General features: G+C 49.1%; 1 protein-coding gene across 1 annotated transcript in view; it reads left to right on the top strand.

Moving 5' to 3' along the window:
- The window catches only part of LOC141248182 (uncharacterized), a 47,781-nt gene that overhangs the window by 4,270 nt on the left and 22,849 nt on the right, over positions 1-20,662 (top strand). Inside the window, exons 3-4 of the mRNA XM_073669327.1 lie at positions 17,347-17,436; positions 17,502-17,561. Of these exons, the coding sequence (XP_073525428.1) occupies positions 17,347-17,436; positions 17,502-17,561 (150 nt within the window). The remainder of the gene's footprint in view (positions 1-17,346; positions 17,437-17,501; positions 17,562-20,662) is intronic.

Below are 20,662 nucleotides of genomic sequence, written 5' to 3'. Positions count from 1 at the left end.
ATTGGGTCCATTTGTAGAACTCCCCAATGCTTTTTTACAATATTTACAAACTCAGTACACTGATTATTGTATGTAGCAATCATACATACTTGATTATTGGTTTCCTCAGTGCTTTTTTGTTTTTTTATATAGGACCTCATTTCTGGTGGTATTCTTAGCTCTGGTATATCCAGCATGTATTTATCGGCGACTATACTCCCTTTCTTTGAATCCTCTGTGAATGTCACATGCTTGATTTTCAAAAGACTGTTCATTAGAACACAGTCTTCTTAGTCTCAGGAATTGTCCTCTGGGGATGCCATGTATAGAGGGTGGATGGGAGGAATCTGCATGTAGCAGAGAATTTGTGGATGTCGGTTTTCTGAATACATCCGTATGGATTTCACCATTGGGAATGGTGTTAATCTGTATGTTTCTGACAACTTTATACATTAATTTGATGTTAAGGTTGTTTTGATTTAATCTGGTCATTAGGTTATCCAATTGGTTAGATGTTCCTTCCCAAATGAACCAGATATCGTCTATATAACGCATCCACTGTTGGGCCATCTCAATACCCGGTATTGGTTCACTTGTGAATATTTCCCTCTCCCCTTTTCTCCTCTGAATTACTGTGTTCTTTTTTTGTAACAGTTTCATTTTCACTGTTTGCGCTATCCCCTGATATTGTGCCGAAGGCACCACTTTTATTGTGTTGACCGAATAAATAGTTCTTGGTTCAAGTACCAATGTCTCCTCTTTGTCTGCTCTGTTGCATCCACGTACCTATTAACACCTCCATGAGTCCTGACAACATCAGCACTTCAGTGCCCCATTCTCAGGATCAATAGGCCCACAGCGATCAGCATCCTGTAGATCAATGGATGATAATTTGCTACATGGCAGCAACCCCTAAGGAAAAAATTATTAAGACCAGAATACACTGTCCCAGAAATATAATTACCAAAAATAGAGAAACATCCACAGCACTCCTATGTTAGAAACGGCAAGTTAAAAAACACCAAGGAATCCCCTCGGCATAACCAATTAAAAATAGAAAAATGACAGCACTCGCCGAGGTTGCAAAAAAGTGAAAAGACTGTTTTATTCTTTCATACATGTGAAAACACAAGTTGGCATACAGTGTCCCAGATATATACTGTGTCACACACTTGACTAAGATATACTCTGTACCACCATATACAGTGGGTACGGTAAGCATTCAGACCCCTTTAAATTTTTCACTCTTTGTTTCATTGCAGCCATTTGGTAAATTCTAAAAAGTTCTTTTTTTTTCTCATTAAAGTACACTCTGCACCCCATCTTGACTGGAAAAAACAGAAATGTAGACATTTTTGCAAATTTATTAAAAAAGAAAAACTGAAATATCAGGTGTGGGGCCTCCTGTTCTTTGCCTTTCCTTGATAAGTTTCTGACCTGCCTGGAGCTAGGCCTAACTTGGTCTCTGTCTTGCACCTGCTGACCTGGTGGTAGGGCCTTCTGTTGGAGTTCACACTCCCTGGTCTCTAGTTCTCCAGGGGTTCCGGTTATTCCTGCTGGGGATATAGGCCCCCCCGTAGGCTCGGACCCGGTGTCTGGTAAATGGTTTTGGGGTGAGCTGGTTAAGCTCCTCTGCCCCCTATGTTGCTTGCTTACTCCACTCGCCTTCGGCCACGCTTGGGGCCCTCACTAGGCTTCACACGGGCAGTAGGCCTCGCTACTCTTCACCGCTCTTTTGGCATCGGCACGCCCTAGGCTCACTAACTCGAGCTCTCTGAGTCTGAACTGAACTGACTGAGCTCCACTGCAGGTTAACTTCTGCAGGAGTTCCTCTCAACAGACTGACTGCCTAACTCCACCTTCCAGTATATATATCCCTATCCGGGCTCCCTCTGGTGGTCTGAGGTGGTAGGCTGGAGGTGTGTGAATGCTATGAGGGCCTCTTGTGGAGAAGTCCGTCCATGCACCCCTCTGGGATCTGTGGCACCAATGCGCAGCAGGGCGCCACACTTGCTTGGCAGCACCACCCAGTCTTCCACACGGTTCAGTCTCAGCAGCAGTCTGGATCACTCAATCCTCACCTGATCCTCGTTTCTCCCATCATGTTTAGTTCCAGGAGACTAATGATCCCACACGAGGACACTCAGAGGAGCTCTTAACATAATTTCCTGATTGTGGCCTTGGTCCAAGAGGGACAAGGAGGAGATGCTGTTTAGTGATGCACAAAACTTAGAGCAGCCACGGCCACAAGAAGATGACGGTGGGGAATGGCAAATTTTGTCCAAGGAGGAAGAAGATGATACTGAGACACGGTTGCTGCAAAGTCTTATTGTTGTTAAGTCACGAAGTCAGGAGGACAAAGGTGCGGTGGTGGAAAATGAGATGGTTGATTACGAAGTCACCGACCCAACCTTGGAAGCTGGCATGCAGAGCAAGGCCAGCAGCACTGAGGGAGAGAGATCGGCAGCACCAAAACAGGTAGAAAGAGGCAATGGGGTGACCAGAGGGAGAAGGCGGGCAACTGTTCTGCAGAGCAGCGACACTTGTGAATTTCTCTGTCAAAGAGTTAGGTGTTTCCTAGTATGGAACTTTTTTAAAGAGAGTTCTGAGACAAACAAAATGGTCTTTTCTAACCTGATCAGCAGGGGCCTGACCACTAAGAGTCTAACCATCACTGGCATGATCAGGCACATGTCATCTAAGCGCCGGACTCAGTGGGCTGAACACCTGGGTCCACGATTGGTGCCAGTGGGTGACACCGCTGCCTCTTCCCCTGTGCTAGGTGCTTCCCAATCCCTAGTCCATGACACTGGCGCAGATGCCTCTCACCCTGCACCTGTCCTTGCACATTCTGATGCAGCATCGTCAGGCACTTCAAAATCATTGTCCCAGCACAGCATTTAGCTGCCCCAAACCCAGGCCTTGGAACGAAAGAGAAAGTTTCCATCCACCCACCCACAGACCCAAACGCTAAATGGGCACATTTCCAGGCTGCTTGCTGTGGAAATGTTGACGTTTAGGCTTGTTGAGACAGAAGATCTACGCTGACTCTTGGCGGAAGCCGTTCCTCAGTACTCAGTCCCCCTTTGCAAAGCCATAATGACTTTAGAAGTACCACAACCACACTTTATTAATTTTTTTATGATGCACTACAGTTGGTGCCTTCAAGGGTGTATGGATGACCCTGCTTGTAATTATTGGCAGGCTTTGCACTATCTGCAGAGCTTTTATGAGTGTAGGAGTACCACAACTACACTTTGTTCACAATATTTGATTGAGGCACTACAATTTATGTTTTCAAGGGTGTATGGGTGACCCTGCTTATAATTTTGGGCAGGATTTGCACTTGACGCGCCCCTGGGCCTGTGTCGCGCTGCGTTGCGCATGCGGGAGCCTACCCGGAGCCGGATCAGTGGAGGGTTGTAGTCTCGTGGCGGTGACCCGGTCCGTGCCCAGGGAGTCAAACTAGACGGCAGTCTATTAGTAGTAAATAGTTGATGACTACGCCACCCGTTGAGTGCAGCCAGGGAGCTGCTGCTGCAGGGCAGACCGCTGAGGCCGGTGGTAGGATTGTGCAGCGTGATAGTATAACCCCCAACGGGAGGGGTATGGCCTCAGGGCAGCCGACGTGGATGATGGGGGTAGCAGGAACCACTCAGAGACGGTACGGTGTAGTTCAGGGTCTTTACTGGTAACAACGATAGACCCTCCCGGAGTACTTGCTAGCAAACGGGGCCTGGTCAGTCTTTGAGCAGATGGGATCTCCCCTGGCCAGGCGTAGTTGTAGGCCTCACAAACTGACTGTACTCTTCTGGCTACCTTGCTAGAAGCTGATGTAAGTAGCCCACGTCCCTGAGTGTACCGTGTGGTGCTCACCCGTATGGCCGGTGACTCGGGGCCTTCTAATGGCTTCCGCTCCACGATGGCGGTGCTGGTCCCACGCGTGTGACCGTGCCTTCGGGCTTCTGGGCCAGAGGACCTGAAATCCCCTGCCTGACGGATTCTGCTGCTGGGTAGAAGTTAGTCCCCACAGCCTCGGACTCCGGGTCCGGTAAAGAATCTTCTTAGTCAGGGCGAGCGCTGCAGCTGCCAGCCCCTGACTCCTTGGAACTCTCCTGTTTCCTATGCTGCTTCTTGTCTCCACTCTCCTTGTCTCCCTCACCCTGCCTCAGCCCCGGGTTTATACAGGGGAAGTTCTTCCCCTCCCAAGACTGGGCAGGAGGTGTGGCATGCACAGGATCCCTGACCAAAGGACCTCCCACCTGCTCTCAGACATAACATTACATTACTGTGGAAAACCAGACCCCTGGGGTGCCACATTCCCCCCTAGTGAAATTTAGTACTCCGGGACTAAACACATTTAGAAAAACATAACAAAGTATAACAATAACAATACTATAAGAAAAACACATAAGATGGTTACGGCGTGTCCGCAACCGGATGCAGTCTTTGAAGAAAAGCAAAGGTGTCCATTTCACCAACACAGGGAGACGTAACCAGGTAGGGGTCTGTCCTACCCCGAGTCCTTAACAGTCTCTAGTCCATCCTGGGTTACGCTCCAACTATATACAAGGATTCCCGGTAAATCCACCAAGGTTTCCTAAAAACAACTGGAAACACAAAATTATACACAAGCAACAATACACAGATAAACATAAATAAAACTATTTTTACACTTCAAATTCTCCAGCGTGCGGGTAACTGGCCTCTAGTGGCCCTAGTGGACCTACGGAGCTGACTGTCTGGCCCTGAACTACAGGGTGTAGGAGCTGTCAAGGGTAAACTGGGCAGCTGTCTACCGGCTCTTTGTCTCACTAGGGGTACGGCAGGCTCACTATAAGCAGAGGGTTGATTCTCCTGTTCTACTCGTGTGGAGTCTTCTGCCTCCTGGACCGGCTGTTCTTCCAGCTCTACCCGTTGCTCCGTAGGTTCTTGGGATGATGGTTGGAGGAAGGTGAGTACGGGTACCACAACTGCACCATTGACTTGAGTCCAAGACTGAGGGAAGTCCCCGAGCACGGTACTAACCATATCTTCCCTTTCTTCCACGGGTCGATGGTCTTCTTGTTCCTCTTCAGGGTTCCTCAGTTGTTCGGGACACTTCTTCAGGTGGTCCCGGGATACAATGGCTGTGGTTTCCCCTCCGTCTTTACTGATGGTACAGACCTTCGGGTTCTCGTGGCTTGAGGGCAGTACGGTGTACGGGTCCTCCTCCCACTGGTCATCCAACTTGTGGAGCCGTCTTTTCCTCTTCAAGACCTGCTCTCCGGGTACCAGGGGAACAGCGGGAGCATACTGGTTGTAAGTCTTCTCTTGTCTTTCCCTAGCCTGACAGAGACTTCGCTCCACGCTCTCTTGTACTCTCCGGTACTGCTGCTGCCTCTCTGTGTCCCAGTCTGTTTCTGGTGAAGTGTCCTCAGGTGTCAGGACTCCCATTTCCAGGTCAACAGGTAACTTACCAGGTCTCGCCCTCATTAGGTAAGCCGGGGTACAGTTGGTGGAACCTACCGGGATGTGGTTGTATAGGTCCACCAGATCGGGCAACTTCTCAGGCCACAGACTGCGTTCTTCCAGGGGCAATGTTTTTAGCAGATCCATTACCACCTGGTTCATTTTTTCACAAAGTCCATTAGTTTGCGGATGGTAGGGTGTCGTCCTTATCTTCCGGCAGCCATACAGATTGCAGAATTCCTGGAAGACCTCCGCTTCAAAGGCAGGTCCCTGGTCCGTCAGCACTTGGTCCGGGTACCCGTGTGGACGGCAGAAGTGCTGCTGGAAGGCTCTAGCTGCTGTTTGAGCCGTTAAGTCCTTGACGGGGACGACAACCAAGAACCGGGAGTAATGATCCACGATGGTTAACGCGTAGACGTAGCCACTTCTGCATGGGGTCAGTTTTACATGATCCAAGGCTACCAGTTCCAACGGTTGCCGGGTGACGATGGACTGCAGGGGAGTCTTCTGGCTGGCCCGATCCTTCCTTCTCAGATTGCACGGGCCACAGTCTCTGCACCACTTCTCGATGGTTCCCCTCATGCCTACCCAGTGGAACCGCTCGCGCAGCAGGAACTCCAGCTTTTTCCACCCGAAGTGTCCAGCTCCGTCGTGGTATGCCTCCATCACCATGGCTGCGTCTCTTCGTGGCACCACTACTTGCCAGAGTAGTTCATGCGTCCGGGAGTTGACCATTCTGCGGCACAACTTCCCTTTGTAAAGGAACAGTCGACTCTTCTCTGCCCATAGTTGTTTGGCTTCCTCCGGAGCGTCTGGTTCAAGGCGAGCCTCCGGCCGAGTCAGCATCTCCTTCACCAGTCGGACGGCAGGGTCGCTGTCTTGCGTTTCCGCCCAGTTGTAGTGGGGTAAGGGGTTCAACGTAGCAGCCTGTTTACCCCTTACCCGGTGGGAATACTGGATAGTCCCATGACGGTGGAACGCAGGGAGTTCAACTTCTTCCAGTCCCTCCGGATCTTCTCCTTCGTCCGGCAGGTTGGGCATCCTGGACAGGGCATCCGCGTTAGTATTGGAGCGTCCTGCCCGGTATTTGATTGTGAACTCGTAGTTGGACAGACGGGCCATCCACCTCTGCTCCAGGGCACCGAGTCTTGCCGTGTCCAGGTGTATCAACGGGTTGTTATCCGTGTATACGGTGAACCGGGAAGAAGCGAGGTAATGCCTAAAGCGCTCGGTGACTGCCCATACCACGGCCAGGAACTCTAGCTTAAATGAGCTGTAATTCTCGGGGTTCCTTTCGGTGGGTCGCAGTTTTCGGCTGGCATAGGAGATCACTCGTTCTCTCCCCTGCTGAATCTGGGATAGTACGGCTCCTAGCCCGATGTTACTGGCGTCGGTGTAGAGGATGAAGGGCTGGCTATAGTCTGGGTACGCCAAGATTTCATCCCCCGTGAGGGCCATCTTCAGCTGGCGGAAGGACTCTTCTTCTAGCTCTTCCCATTTGAAGGGCAGCTTCTGGTTCTTGGCCTTCCGGGACTGGCCTATCAGGAGGTCCTGCATAGGCGCTGCCTTTTTGGTGAAACCGGGAATAAACCTTCGGTAGTAGCCTACCAACCCTAGGAACTGCCGCACTTCTTTTACGCTGGAGGGGCTTGGCCATCCCTTAATTGCGGTGATCTTATCGGGGTCGGGAGCCACTCCGTCAGCGCTCACCACGTGTCCCAGGTATTGCACCTTTGGTTTCAGGAGGTGACACTTGGAGGGTTTCACCTTTAGGCCGTAACTCGCCAGAGCTTCGAACACCTCCGCCAGGTGTTTCAGGTGGTCCTCATAAGTTTTGGAGTATACGATGACATCGTCCAGGTACAACAGGACCGTCTCGAAGCTTCTGTGGCCCAGACAGCACTCCATTAATCGTTGGAAGGTTCCTGGGGCGTTGCAGAGTCCGAACGGCATGCAGGTGAACTCACTAAGTCCCATCGGGGTGGTGAATGCGGTCTTCTCCCGGTCCGCCTCTGCTACAGGAACCTGCCAGTACCCGCTAGTGAGATCCAAGGTAGAGAAGAAGTTAGCAGATCTTAAAGCAGCCAATGACTCCTCTATCCTTGGTAAGGGGTACGCATCCTTGTGTGTGATACGGTTGATTTTCCGGTAATCTACACACATCCTCATGGTGTTGTCTTTCTTTTTGACTAAAACTAGTGGGGCTGCCCAGGGGCTACAGCTATCCCGGATTACCCCAGCCTCCTTCATGTCTCTAAGCATCCCCTTGGCGTGTTGGTAATGTGCAGGGGGTACGGGTCGATACCTCTCTTTTATGGGAGGATGATCTCCCGTGGGGATGCGGTGTTCTACCCCCTTGACTCGCCCGAAGTCTAACGGGTGTTTACTAAACACTCTCTCATACTCTTGAACCACCCGATAGACTCCTTGTTTCTGATGTGAGGGAGTGGAATCAGTACCCAAATGTAGTTGCTGACACCAGTCCTCCATGTCTTTCTTAGAGCCGTTACCTTCCTCCGGGTGAGATGGAGGCAAGGGTTCCACAGATTGTATAGAATTTTGATTAGTGGTATATAATTTGGCTAGCGTGGCATACCGGGGCAGGTACACTTCCCTCTCCCCGATATTTATTATGCGAATGGGCACCCTCCCATGGCGTACATTGACCACCCCCCGTGCTGTCAAAATGGTGGGCCTACTGTCTGAGTAAACTGGTTCTACCATTGCCTGGTAATCTCTTCCTCTCAGACCAATAGCTGCCCGGCACCAAATCATCATTTCACTTTTTGGGGGCATGGCAATAGGAAAAGGGTCACACATTCTTACGCTACCAATCTCACCGCCGGAGAGTTCCACTTGTTGCCATTGCATCAGTGCCCGGATCTCTTTCTGGAGCACCCGCTGCTCGCCGGAGCTGGCGTTCTTGGCAACCTGCTGTAAAAGGAAAATCACCTCTGCAAGACAATTTTCAATTACGTTAGTTCCTAGAGTTATTTTTGGGTGACTCTCATGTTTATCAATATCTACAATGATCAGTCCCTGTGCGGCCAGTTCGACTCTACCGATTTTGAGGGCCACCTCCTTAAATCCGATCTGTGGCACGGGCTGGCCATTGCTGGCGATGATACTCAAGTCGTCGTCAGGGTAGTGGGTAACATCCGAGTCATTCCAGTACTGCTTGAAGAGCACGTACGGGATGGTGGTGACCTGTGACCCGGTATCCAGTAGGGCACTCATGGGAATGCCATCCAGTACCACAGGCAAGACTGGACGTCCTCCCACATATCTGTCGCGCCAGTTCGATGGGCCTGGTGATCTTTTTCCTGGGGGTTGGCCCTCTACCCCAGGTTGTGCCCGTTTAAAGAACAGTACCTTTCCATATGTCCGGGTTGATTGCAGCGGCGGCAGATGGGTCGTCCGTCCTCGCTGTATCGGTCACTGGGTCTTCCTCTGGCCGGTGGGGTCCTCCTTGGTCGACGCCACGGGATGTCCTCCGGTCCGGATGCCAGCTGGATCTTCCCTGGGGTGGAAACCTGTAAAGACTGCACAGTTCGGGTTAGCGCAGCAACGCTCTTAGCTAGCTCTTGGACCTGATGGTGTAGGTCTGGAGCCGGGTCATTGTCCAAAGCCTGCGCATCAGCTCCCACAGGCCCTGCTGACAAGGGCGCCGCCTCCTGGTAGTAAGTGGTAGTGGGGCGTCTGTGGGTCACAACGCCACCTGGTGCCGGTTCTCGGAGCACCCGGATGGCTCTGTCCTTGAACTGTGCAAAGTCCAGATGGGGATCCTGTAAGGCCATTGCCCGCAACTGGGTTCGGTGGGCATTGCAATATAAACCCTCTATAAATTGTTCAGTCAACAGCCGGTCCTCGTTTCCCACCCCATCAGGGTCGGTCTGCTTTATGGCCCTCAGGGCCTCTTGTAGGTTTAGTGCATAGTCCCTTATACTCTCATGCGCTCGCTGCTTGCACCCGTAGAATCTAAGCTTAATCTCGGCTGAGGTGCGGGTATCAAAGGTGTCCTTCAGCCGGGTTAGTATCCCTGCGACAGTCTTCCTCCCAGGTGGCCAGGATTTTACTTCCCTTTTGGCTGCCCCGGTTAGTTGGGCCACCAGGATGCTCACTTTTTGCTCTTCTGTGAGGGGGTACACCTGGAAGAGGCTATCCAGCTTTTCTCTAAAGTCATGCAGGGTATGTGACTCCCCTGAGTACTGGGGTAGCCAAGCTGCTCCCGGGATATAGGGCATGGTGAAGGGCATAACTGCAGCAGCGGTAGCGCTGGCGGGGGTTGAGGCAGTGAAGCTCTCCTCCGTATCCGACATCTTCCTCCCCCCTAGTGGACCGTGGCCTACCTTGCGATGATCCTCTTCCGTAGGCCGCGGCTCCGCAGTGGATCGTCAGGGTTGAGGACCTTCCGTCGCGCTCCTGTGACATCGGCGTCTGCTGGGCTCCTTCCAGGACCTTACGCAACGTCCGGACGTGAGGCGGGGCTTCAGTTCTCGCGCGCTTTCGGAGTCCACGCCCCTCTTCTTCCCGCGCGGCGTCCTCAAGATGGCGTCCAATGGCGGGAAAACTCCACGGATGGCGGGAAGAAGGTCGAAGATGGCGCCGGATGGCGGGAAAACTTCACCACTGGTAAGTTTGAACAGTCTTTGCTTTTCAGGCACGCAGTACCCGGTGGTTGCGGGCACGAAATCCTGCCGACTACGCCAAAGTTGACGCGCCCCTGGGCCTGTGTCGCGCTGCGTTGCGCATGCGGGAGCCTACCCGGAGCCGGATCAGTGGAGGGTTGTAGTCTCGTGGCGGTGACCCGGTCCGTGCCCAGGGAGTCAAACTAGACGGCAGTCTATTAGTAGTAAATAGTTGATGACTACGCCACCCGTTGAGTGCAGCCAGGGAGCTGCTGCTGCAGGGCAGACCGCTGAGGCCGGTGGTAGGATTGTGCAGCGTGATAGTATAACCCCCAACGGGAGGGGTATGGCCTCAGGGCAGCCGACGTGGATGATGGGGGTAGCAGGAACCACTCAGAGACGGTACGGTGTAGTTCAGGGTCTTTACTGGTAACAACGATAGACCCTCCCGGAGTACTTGCTAGCAAACGGGGCCTGGTCAGTCTTTGAGCAGATGGGATCTCCCCTGGCCAGGCGTAGGTGTAGGCCTCACAAACTGACTGTACTCTTCTGGCTACCTTGCTAGAAGCTGATGTAAGTAGCCCACGTCCCTGAGTGTACCGTGTGGTGCTCACCCGTATGGCCGGTGACTCGGGGCCTTCTAATGGCTTCCGCTCCACGATGGCGGTGCTGGTCCCACGCGTGTGACCGTGCCTTCGGGCTTCTGGGCCAGAGGACCTGAAATCCCCTGCCTGACGGATTCTGCTGCTGGGTAGAAGTTAGTCCCCACAGCCTCGGACTCCGGGTCCGGTAAAGAATCTTCTTAGTCAGGGCGAGCGCTGCAGCTGCCAGCCCCTGACTCCTTGGAACTCTCCTGTTTCCTATGCTGCTTCTTGTCTCCACTCTCCTTGTCTCCCTCACCCTGCCTCAGCCCCGGGTTTATACAGGGGAAGTTCTTCCCCTCCCAAGACTGGGCAGGAGGTGTGGCATGCACAGGATCCCTGACCAAAGGACCTCCCACCTGCTCTCAGACATAACATTACATTACTGTGGAAAACCAGACCCCTGGGGTGCCACACACTTAGTGCATAGCCTTTATGAATCTGGGAGTACCACTGCATGACAATTTAAAACAATGTCTTTAGAACAGAAAGCACATTCAAAATACACTTGTTTTAAAGACCCTGCACCTTAAATGAAAGGGCCTTTTAAGTAAATGTACATGGATACTCCTAATATGGAATAAACACTGAAAACATGGATTAAATGGTCCAAAAATAACATTTCAAAAACGTTATTAATTTATAACCAAAAGGCATACACATATATATATATATATATATATATATATATATATATATATATATATATATATATATATATATATATGAATAAACCAGTATCAATACAAAGTCAAATAAAACAGGGACTTAGGTAATGATGACATGTGTATCACAATAGAGTACTAGGGCAGGAAGATTATGTAATTCTATAAATAAATATATCTAAAATGCCAATGTTTAAATGATACCCATCTACTGGTACATGATGAATTCAGAAAAGCAGAGAGAATTTGTAACACTATAGTATGTAAAAGTAATCAGTATATACTCCATATGGCTTCAATATATAGACAACCTAAATGTAACACTGCATCCATGCAAACACCAGCAATAGTCTCTTACCCATTGTTACCCCATGTGCGGTGCCATGCCAGCAACCCCAACGCGCGTTTCGTGTTGGCTTCCTAAGGGGGTTGTCAGAGACCCGCGTTGGGGCTGCTGGCGTGGCATAACGCATGGGGTACCAATGGGTAAAAGACTATTGTTGGTGTTTGCATGGATGCAGAAATTGCTTAGTTCGAATAATGAGCATCCAAGCATTTTAGTGCTCGTTCATCTTTAGACACCACATGTCCAGCATCACGTGAGTTGCCCATTGTCTTCAATAAGAGCTTGATAACTGTACACTTCTCCTGTGATGGTGCTGCATGGAAATTAAACACTTTCTGCCAGGTTTTAAAGGGGTTGTACAGCGAAGAAAAATAATTTTTTAAAACAGGTCAAAATGGTGCACAAAAATAAAAAAAAGGCATATTAGTATCACAGATTTCCCGCTGCTGTATTTACGACCTTGTCAGTAAGTGATCACCCCCTGCATTGTTCAAGGAACTGAGAAATTCTGGAGGGGTTTTTGCAAGGAAAAAATTTGTGATACATTTTACTGAAATTATATTCTTGGAGTAATCAAAGAGGTTGTCCTATGTGAACGTCCATCTTTCTAAATCAGCACCCACTAAGGAATAGGTGTTTTCACCAAGAGAATGTGCTAGTGTAGCGCCCCGCGGGCTCAGTCGCTACAGAGGTATTGCACCTCTGCCAGAGGTGTGATATTCCACTCCCGGGTAAGGATGGAGTACGGACCAGGGCTCAGGTAGCTGCATGCAGCACACACACCCTATTTCCGGGGGACAGCTCAACGGTGCTCCCATTAGACAGTAATGCAGGCACGACAGACTATGTCCCTGGCTGGAGTGGGGAGTGGGGAGGAAAACCCGGTGATGTAGGAGCAGGAGGGGACGGTTCCTGAGCGTAGGTAGGAGCTCATTGGTTGCTGGTCACCTGGGCTCATGTTCTAGAGGGAAGTATAAAAGGTGGACACCATCTTAGATCAGGGTTCAGTTCAGTCAGAGAGAAATACAGCGGAGAGGTGAGAGGGAGCAGAGGCTCTTTAGGAGCTCTGCTCAGAGGCAGGCCTAGAGAAAAGGCCGGGGCCTGAGAGGAGAAGAGAAGGAACAGGAAAGGGAAAGAAGTGGCCAAGAAACAGAAGGGCTCGGGAACAAGAAGGTGGAAGGGACCCTAAGGACCAACGTGAATTGGGTGACGGGTCAGGCAAGAAGAGGGTACCGGATCCCGATTTGGTGGAAGCTAATAATCTTCAGCCAAGAACCGGAGGTCGCGACCATCACTGGGTGCGACCCCTTGCTAAACCTTGCTAGGAAGGCATACCATATAGGGTAGCGGGAAACGGGGCCCACGTTTGCCCGCATAGACCCGCAGGAGCTGGACAAAAGCTTGGTCACTGGCGGGGCATGAGCCGAAGGAAGGATAGGAAGGAGCTCTGAACCATACTCCTGAAGAGCCTGAGGGTTGACCGAGTCCCTCACCTGGTGGACACCGCACGGCTTGGGGGTCACTGCTGGCGCTGAAGTGACTCGGAGCATATGAACTTTGAGTAAAAGACATTAGACTGCAGTACGTTGTCTGTGTACTCCTTGCTCCTCCAGCACTGACGGCACTGGGACTCTCTACACCATCACCCCCCACCATCCTCTACACTGCCCTGGGGCTGCACTCTTCCCGTGGGGAATAACACTACCTCAGCTGCAAACACCATCAGCCTCAGCAGTCTGCACTGCAGCGGCGGTTAGCCCTGACCGCAATCCAATGGTGGCGTAGTCGGACATTACCTACAGCACATCATAGACTACCACTGGTCTGACCACCCTGAGCCACGGGACCGGGTCGCCACTACTACTCCCAGCATTGCCCTGAAGTCCGGTCTCGAGTGCCCCACGGCCCAGGGGGCGAGTCACAAGCAGCTAAACATGTTTCCTGCAGTGGCCACTAGAGGAAAGATATGGTATTACAAGAACCCATTAAATTCATGGTAATAAATAGACGCGCCAAGTTCTCCACTTTGTCTACAGGATGGAAATCTTTAGCAGAGTCTCCCCCTTATGCTAGCCTTAGACAAACACTTAGTTTCCTAGCCACCTGTTTCTTACATACGAAAAAAAAAATCATTTAAGGGGAAGTCTGAAGAACATTTGGGCAAAAAATAATTGAAATTGATTAATTGGTCACAGACATCTAAAAAAGACATACCACTCCGACAATGGTGAACACGAAAAAAAAAGGCGCACACATGTTAAATAGATGTTGAAAATGTGCAAGTTGCAAGAATTTGGCTTCAAATTAAAAAAACAGGCTTTATACTCCAAAAACAAGACAAAAAAGGTCGAAAGGCAATAAAGGAATCGGGCTTGCTCTTTTTTCTTATCTTTTTCTGCCCTTCAACAGCAAAAATCATTTAAAATGTCTCATGTTAGTCTTCACCTTTGAAAAATTTGGATTTTGTGCTCCGCTGGCGTATTGTAGTACAATTAAGCGAAAATTTTGCGACCCTTTAAAAAGTAAAAAGTGATGAGTTAGGTTTAAACATCTGGATAAGGGAAACAGCATAAAAAAAGACAGAAAAAAACAAGTAAAGTTAACTTAAAAAGGGCGTAAATTAAATAATGTATAAAGGCGTACACATAAAAGTCAATATGAGAACCATTTTTACTCCAGGAAAAAAGGTGTAAAGACGATGAAGAATTTTTATTGTTTACAATAATTAATACTTTACCTTTAGCAAAGTTCTGTTGTATCTTCCATATTTCATCCTCTCATTTTACTATACTTGCGTTACACTTCACCCTCCATTCCTAAAAAAGTCCTAAAAATGATCGCAGATTTACATTTACTAATAATATTTAATTTCCATATAAGTATAAAAAAAATACAAATTCCACATAATACAAAAGGTAGAATTTACTTCATCGTAACACAAAATGCATTTGGCAATGACTCAAACCGTGGGGTATTTGTTTCCAGCAGAACAGCCAAAACGCTTATTTGTGAGCCGGCGTCTCCCAGCCTCAATTACCAGCATGTTTTATTTGGAAGTAGAAATGTATTTACATGTAAATTATCTCTCAGGATTTCCTACGAGTATTCTAGAATTTCTCCACAATTCAAAGATTAATCAAAACATACAGAAAGAAGTCTGTGCCTGTTGTTTTATAGAGGTAGAAATGCAAGGTTGTATGAGAAATGGAAATCACTAGTTTGAAGGTTGGATCCCAAGAATATCAATAATGCTATCAATTCAATGAATGACTAGATTAAAAACATTTTTCTATCAAACATACATAAAAAATACCACTATACAGTGCACAAATCATACAATCAAACCACAACTTACAAAATAAATCCTGCTGTGTGGTGCTTGTGTATATTTCCCAGATATTACCGCAGCACAACGCTAAATTACAGTAATACCAGTAACAAAATAAAACTGACATACAGTGCCCACATGTTTATCAGATACAACCGCAACATTGTGCTTGAACAATATCATCATAATGTAAGGTGCCAAAATAAAACTAATATATGATGTGTGCATATGTTTCTCAGGTAATACCTGTTAGGAATTGTGGTTCTGTGCTCCCACCTGGGATCTGGTCCGGTGCTATGCTACTCCTTTCACAGGCGCCGCCATTGTCCTGACCCCGGAGGCGGGGCTACTATGCGTGCAGGGAAACCGTCCCAATCTTATGGAGCATCGCGTTCTGGTGTTGTAGGATGTGTGAGGCCGCAGGACGCTGCTGTGTCTGGCACTAGGCAATGGTGGGATTATGTCCATTCTGCTATGCAAGCTAGCAGGGAGTGGCTGTCTGGGGATGATTGAAAGGTATTCAACACCTGATCATTAGGCGGGCTATATAATCCTGCTCCCTGCTCAGTCCTTTGCTGTTTATTGCAGTTCCCTATGTGCTTGGTGGTGAGTGGTGCTAGCAGTAGTGTTGCTATCTTTTCGGGGGTTTTGTCACTTTCTCTTCTGGTTACACTTCCTGAGGTTCTTGCAGAGCTACTCACTTGGTTCTTGACTAGGCACCGACCGTGACACCAGACGCCAGCTGTCCGGTGACAGTTGGCCTGGGAGAGCTCTGCCAAAGTCCCCTTTCCATTTACTGGGAGCTTGGTGAAGAGTATTGCCGGCCCTCAAGGGCTCGCCTAGCTGGGCATCTTGTGCCAAGTGCGTCTGTGGCTGCGCCTTTGCTGGTTTGGTGTCAGTCTTGCTGGGTCCCTCTGCGAAGCGCATAACAATACTGTAACACTGTGATTAAATAATATCATCATACCATGAAGTACCTAAATATTACCAACACACAGTGCAGGCATATTTTCTTCAGATAATGCCTCAAACAGTACTTAAATATTACTATCACGCTGAAAAGTACCAAAATAAAACTGACATATAGTGCCTGAATATGTTTCTCAGATAATACAGCAACACAGTGCTAGAATGTATTTATTTATTTTACTCACATATAGCGCCACTAAATGCGCTTTACAGACAACAGTAAATAATTATACAATCCTACAAGTATCTAAAGTATTAAAGACATACAGTGCCTGAATATGTTTCTCACATAATACCATAACAAGGTGTTTATAGTATATGATCCTAAAATAAGGTGCCAAAATAAAACTGACATATAGTGCCTATATACAGTTGAAACCAGAAGTTTCCATACACTGTATAAAAAGACACATATTCATGTTTTTCTCAATATCTGACATGAAATCAGAATAAACCTTTCCCGTTTTACGTCAATTAGGATTACCATAATTTTTAATATTTGCCAAAAGCCAGAATAATGAGAGAGAGAGTACGTTTTAAGGCATTTTTATTACTTACTGCAAAGTCAAAAGTTTACATACACTAAGATGTAAATAGTACCAGGTAATAGTACCCAAATTATGAATAGGTCACCAATATATAGGTTCTAGAAAAAACATTTCTGGTCTCTACTCACCGGACACCATCCGGCCCTCTTCTTTCCCCATCGTGAGCCACAGCTCTGGCCTCTTCATTATAGACTAGGACTTCTGGCCGCATCCAGGCCTCTGAGGTTACTTACTGCGTGTTATAAAGTCATGATGTCAATGTGGCTGGAAGTCTTGGAGATGTGGTGCGCAACGCTGAGCAATGGGGCAGCTGGAGAGAAGAGTATGTTCTTTTTTTTTCTTTTAACCAATACTCACCTCTCTATGGATACCCTGCTGCTCACTGTCTTTTCCTCCTCTTTCCATTATCGGGAGCCACATCTCTGAAGTCTTCATAATAGTCTAGAACTTAGGCCGTATCATAAGGTCACGCAAGTGAGTTCCAGCCTCAACTTGGCCATAAGTCCTGGCCTATAGTGAACAGGCTGGAAATGCTGCGCCTGACGACAATAAGAAGAGGACAAGTCGGCAGCTAGATAGGACAATGTTGATATAAGTATTAGTTTTGGTTTTTTTTTAACATCCGACGTTCGTAAGAAGGGGTTGCACCTATGTTGAATGTTTGTAAGTCAGGAACTGCATGTATATTATTCTAGTCTTTCAGATAAGTGGGTGTGGTCCTCAAGAAGATGCCCAAAGAGAAGCGTTGAGGACCACGTCCACTTATCTAACAAGGTACAATTTATATTCAGGAAAGAGGAGGCCATATCTCAGGAATGGAGAGGGGCAGAAACAAAAGAATAACATCTCCGGATTCAGGAGAACTGTGACATTTACACCAGGTAAAAGCAATATATATTTATGGAAAGTGACAGGTCCTCTTTAAGTTCTACTTTCCATATTTTAGCTGTCATTTTCCATCCTTTATCGTCATTGTTCTCTCAGGTGGCCAAAGCTGTGAAGTCAAGTGAGACACAACGGCTAATTCCACAAACACATGGAACAGTGGCCAGACGATGAGAAAACCCAACACTTCATCCAATGGCTTCAATAAAGCCAAAATATGTTTCCAGTAATGGCAGAACAATGGAGGCCTTCTATAGTGATGAACGCTGAGATCCATTATTCTGACATAGACCATAGACATCCATAAGTCTGTTTTTATAAGGCCCGATGTTTGGCTGCTGAAGAATGCTGTTATTTTATGGTGGGAAGTCGGAGGCTCTGTGTACAGGAATTTCCCATTTAGTGGTGAATGCCGGTCACATATCTCACCCCGGCTGGAAGCGTCTGATAGAATAATCATGTTGACTTCAATACGGCAATAAGCCACTTGTAATTTTCCACCCATGAGCCGCAGTAGAAGTAGCTACGCCTGACGTGAATTGTTTTTTACCGTGTAGGGTTTTATCAGTAAAGGAAACAAAGAACAAGGCCTTTCATTTTTCACTGATGATGTGGGCTTACCCTCACAGGGATACATAACATTTGTGTTGGATCTGAGAACCGAACTTGTAAAACCCTCTCATTACTTGATGGAAACCTGTGTTTCTTAAAGGAACACACACTCTATGCCAAACTGATACACCGTGCGAGGCAAATCTCTGAACCCTTGAGTCATGTGTAAGAATGGTGGACTGTGCTATTGTGTTCCTGCCCCTTAAGTCATCAATCGCTTTATAATATAGTGTGGACAAAGTTATGTGTCTTTTATATTTATGGTAATGTGTAATGCATTGGTAATGTGTTTAGTGTAGAATTAGAGACATAGGATAGATAGGGACTATAGGGTGGGCATTACAAGTGTAATATATTTAATGTAGAGGAATCCTCTATGGCAGAGGCGGGCAATTCATTTTCCCGAGAGGCCACATGAGAGACCGTGATAGTTGTGGAGAGCCGAACCAATAGGCTGAAATTAATTCTGCTCAATATTAATATCAACATATTAATTATTATTATATTAATAATTATATTAATATTAATTATATAACTTAATGTTGAGCAGAATTAAGTATGCTGACATCCCCCTATATACCATTTGAACCCAAATACAGCCCCTTCTATAAACTGTATGAGCCCCACACAGCCTCCCCATGTCCAGCAACAGACCACCACAGCCTTCCCATGTCCAGCAACAGACCCCCACAGCCTCCCCATGTCCTGCAACAGACCCCACAGCCTCCCCATGTCCTGCAACAGACCCCCACAGCCTCCCCATGTCCTGAAACAGACCCCCACAGCCTCTCCATGTCCTGCAACAGACCCCCACAGCCTCCCCATGTCCTGCAACAGACCCCCACAGTCTCTCCATGTCCTGAAACAGACCCCCACAGCCTCCCCATGTCCTGAAACAGACCCCCACAGCCTCCCCATGTCCTGCAACAGACCCCCACAGCCTTCCCATGTCCAGCAACAGATCCCCACAGCCTCCCCATGTCCAGTAACAGACCCCCACAGCTTTCCCATGTCCAGCAACAGATCCCCACAGCCTCCCCATGTCCTGCAACAGACCCCCACAGCCTCCCCATGTCCAGCAACAGACCCCCACAGCCTTCCCATGTCCAGCAACAGATCCCCACAGCCTCCCCATGTCCTGCAACAGACCCCCACAGCCTCCCCATGTCCTGCAACAGACCCCCACAGCCTCTCCATGTCCTGCAACAGACCCCCACAGCCTCCCCATGTCCTGCAACAGACCCCCACAGCCTTCCCATGTCCTGCAAGAGACCCCCACAGCCTTCCCATGTCCTGCAACAAACCCCCACAGCCTCCCCATGTCCAGCAACAGACCCCCACAGCCTTCCCATGTCCAGCAACAGATCCCCACAGCCTCCCCATGTCCAGTAACAGACCCCCACAGCCTCCCCATGTCCATCAACAGACCCCCACAGCCTCCCCATGTCCAGAAACAGACCCCCACAGCCTCCCCATGTCCAGCAACAGACCCCTACAGCCTCCCCCTGTCCAGCAATAAACCTCCCAGCCTCCCCATGTTCAGCAACAGACCCCCCCAGCCTCCCCATATCCAGCAACAGACCCCCACAGCCTCCCATGTCCAGCAACAGACCCCCCAGCCTACCCATATCCAGCAACAGACCCCCACAGCCTCCCATGTCCAGCAACAGACCCCCACAGCCTCCCCATGTCCAGCAACAGATCCCCACAGCCTCCCCATGACCTGCAACAGACCCCCACAACCTTTCCATGTCCTGCAACAGACCCCCACAGCCTCCCCATGTCCTGCAACAGACCCCCACAGCCTCCCCATGTCCTGCAACAGACCCCCACAGCCTTCCCATGTCCTGCAACAGACCCCCACAGCCTCACCATGTCCAGTAACATACCCACACAGCCTCCCCATGTCCAGCAACAGACCCCCACAGCCTCCCCATGTCCAGCAACAGACCCATACAGCCTCCCCATGTCCTGCAACAGACCCCCACAGCCTCCCCATGTCCAGCAACAGACCCCCACAGCCTCACCATGTCCAGTAACATACCCAAACAGCCTCCCCATGTCCAGCAACAGACCCCCACAGCCTCCCCATGTCCAGCAACAGACCCATACAGCCTCCCCATGTCCTGCAACAGACCCCCACAGCCTCCCCATGTCCTGCAACAGACCCCCACAGCCTCCCCATGTCCAGCAACAGATCCCCACAGCCTCCCCGTGTCCAGCAATAAACCCCCACAGCCTCCCCATGTCCAGCAACAGATCCCCACAGTCTCCGCATGTCCTGCAACAGACTCCCACAGCCTCCCCATGTCCTGCAACAGACCCCCACAGCCTCCCCATGTCCTGCAACAGACCCCCACAGTAAAATATGTGATATGATGGTTTATAGTCCCTCTCTGTTGTCCCTGGATGAGGCCATGTTTCTGGCAGTGTGCCTAGTTTGCAGTCTGTGGTTCCAGAGGAGGAAAGATATTCTTCTTGTTTGGTTAAGGTTTGGAGAGACTTTAAAATAGGTCTTTTGCGATCGGACCAAGAGAACTGCCAACCGCAGATGTAGGAGGGCTCCTGTCTTTAAGGTGGGAGATTTTGTCTGGTTATCCTCTGAAACTC

The sequence above is a fragment of the Phyllobates terribilis genome, unplaced genomic scaffold (assembly GCF_046119375.1).
Source record: "Phyllobates terribilis strain yellow unplaced genomic scaffold, ASM4611937v1 Scaffold_2__4_contigs__length_985480577, whole genome shotgun sequence".
Classification (NCBI taxonomy): domain Eukaryota; kingdom Metazoa; phylum Chordata; class Amphibia; order Anura; family Dendrobatidae; genus Phyllobates; species Phyllobates terribilis.
The sequence above is the reverse complement of the archived record's forward strand: the minus strand, read 5'-3'. Positions and strand labels throughout refer to the sequence as shown.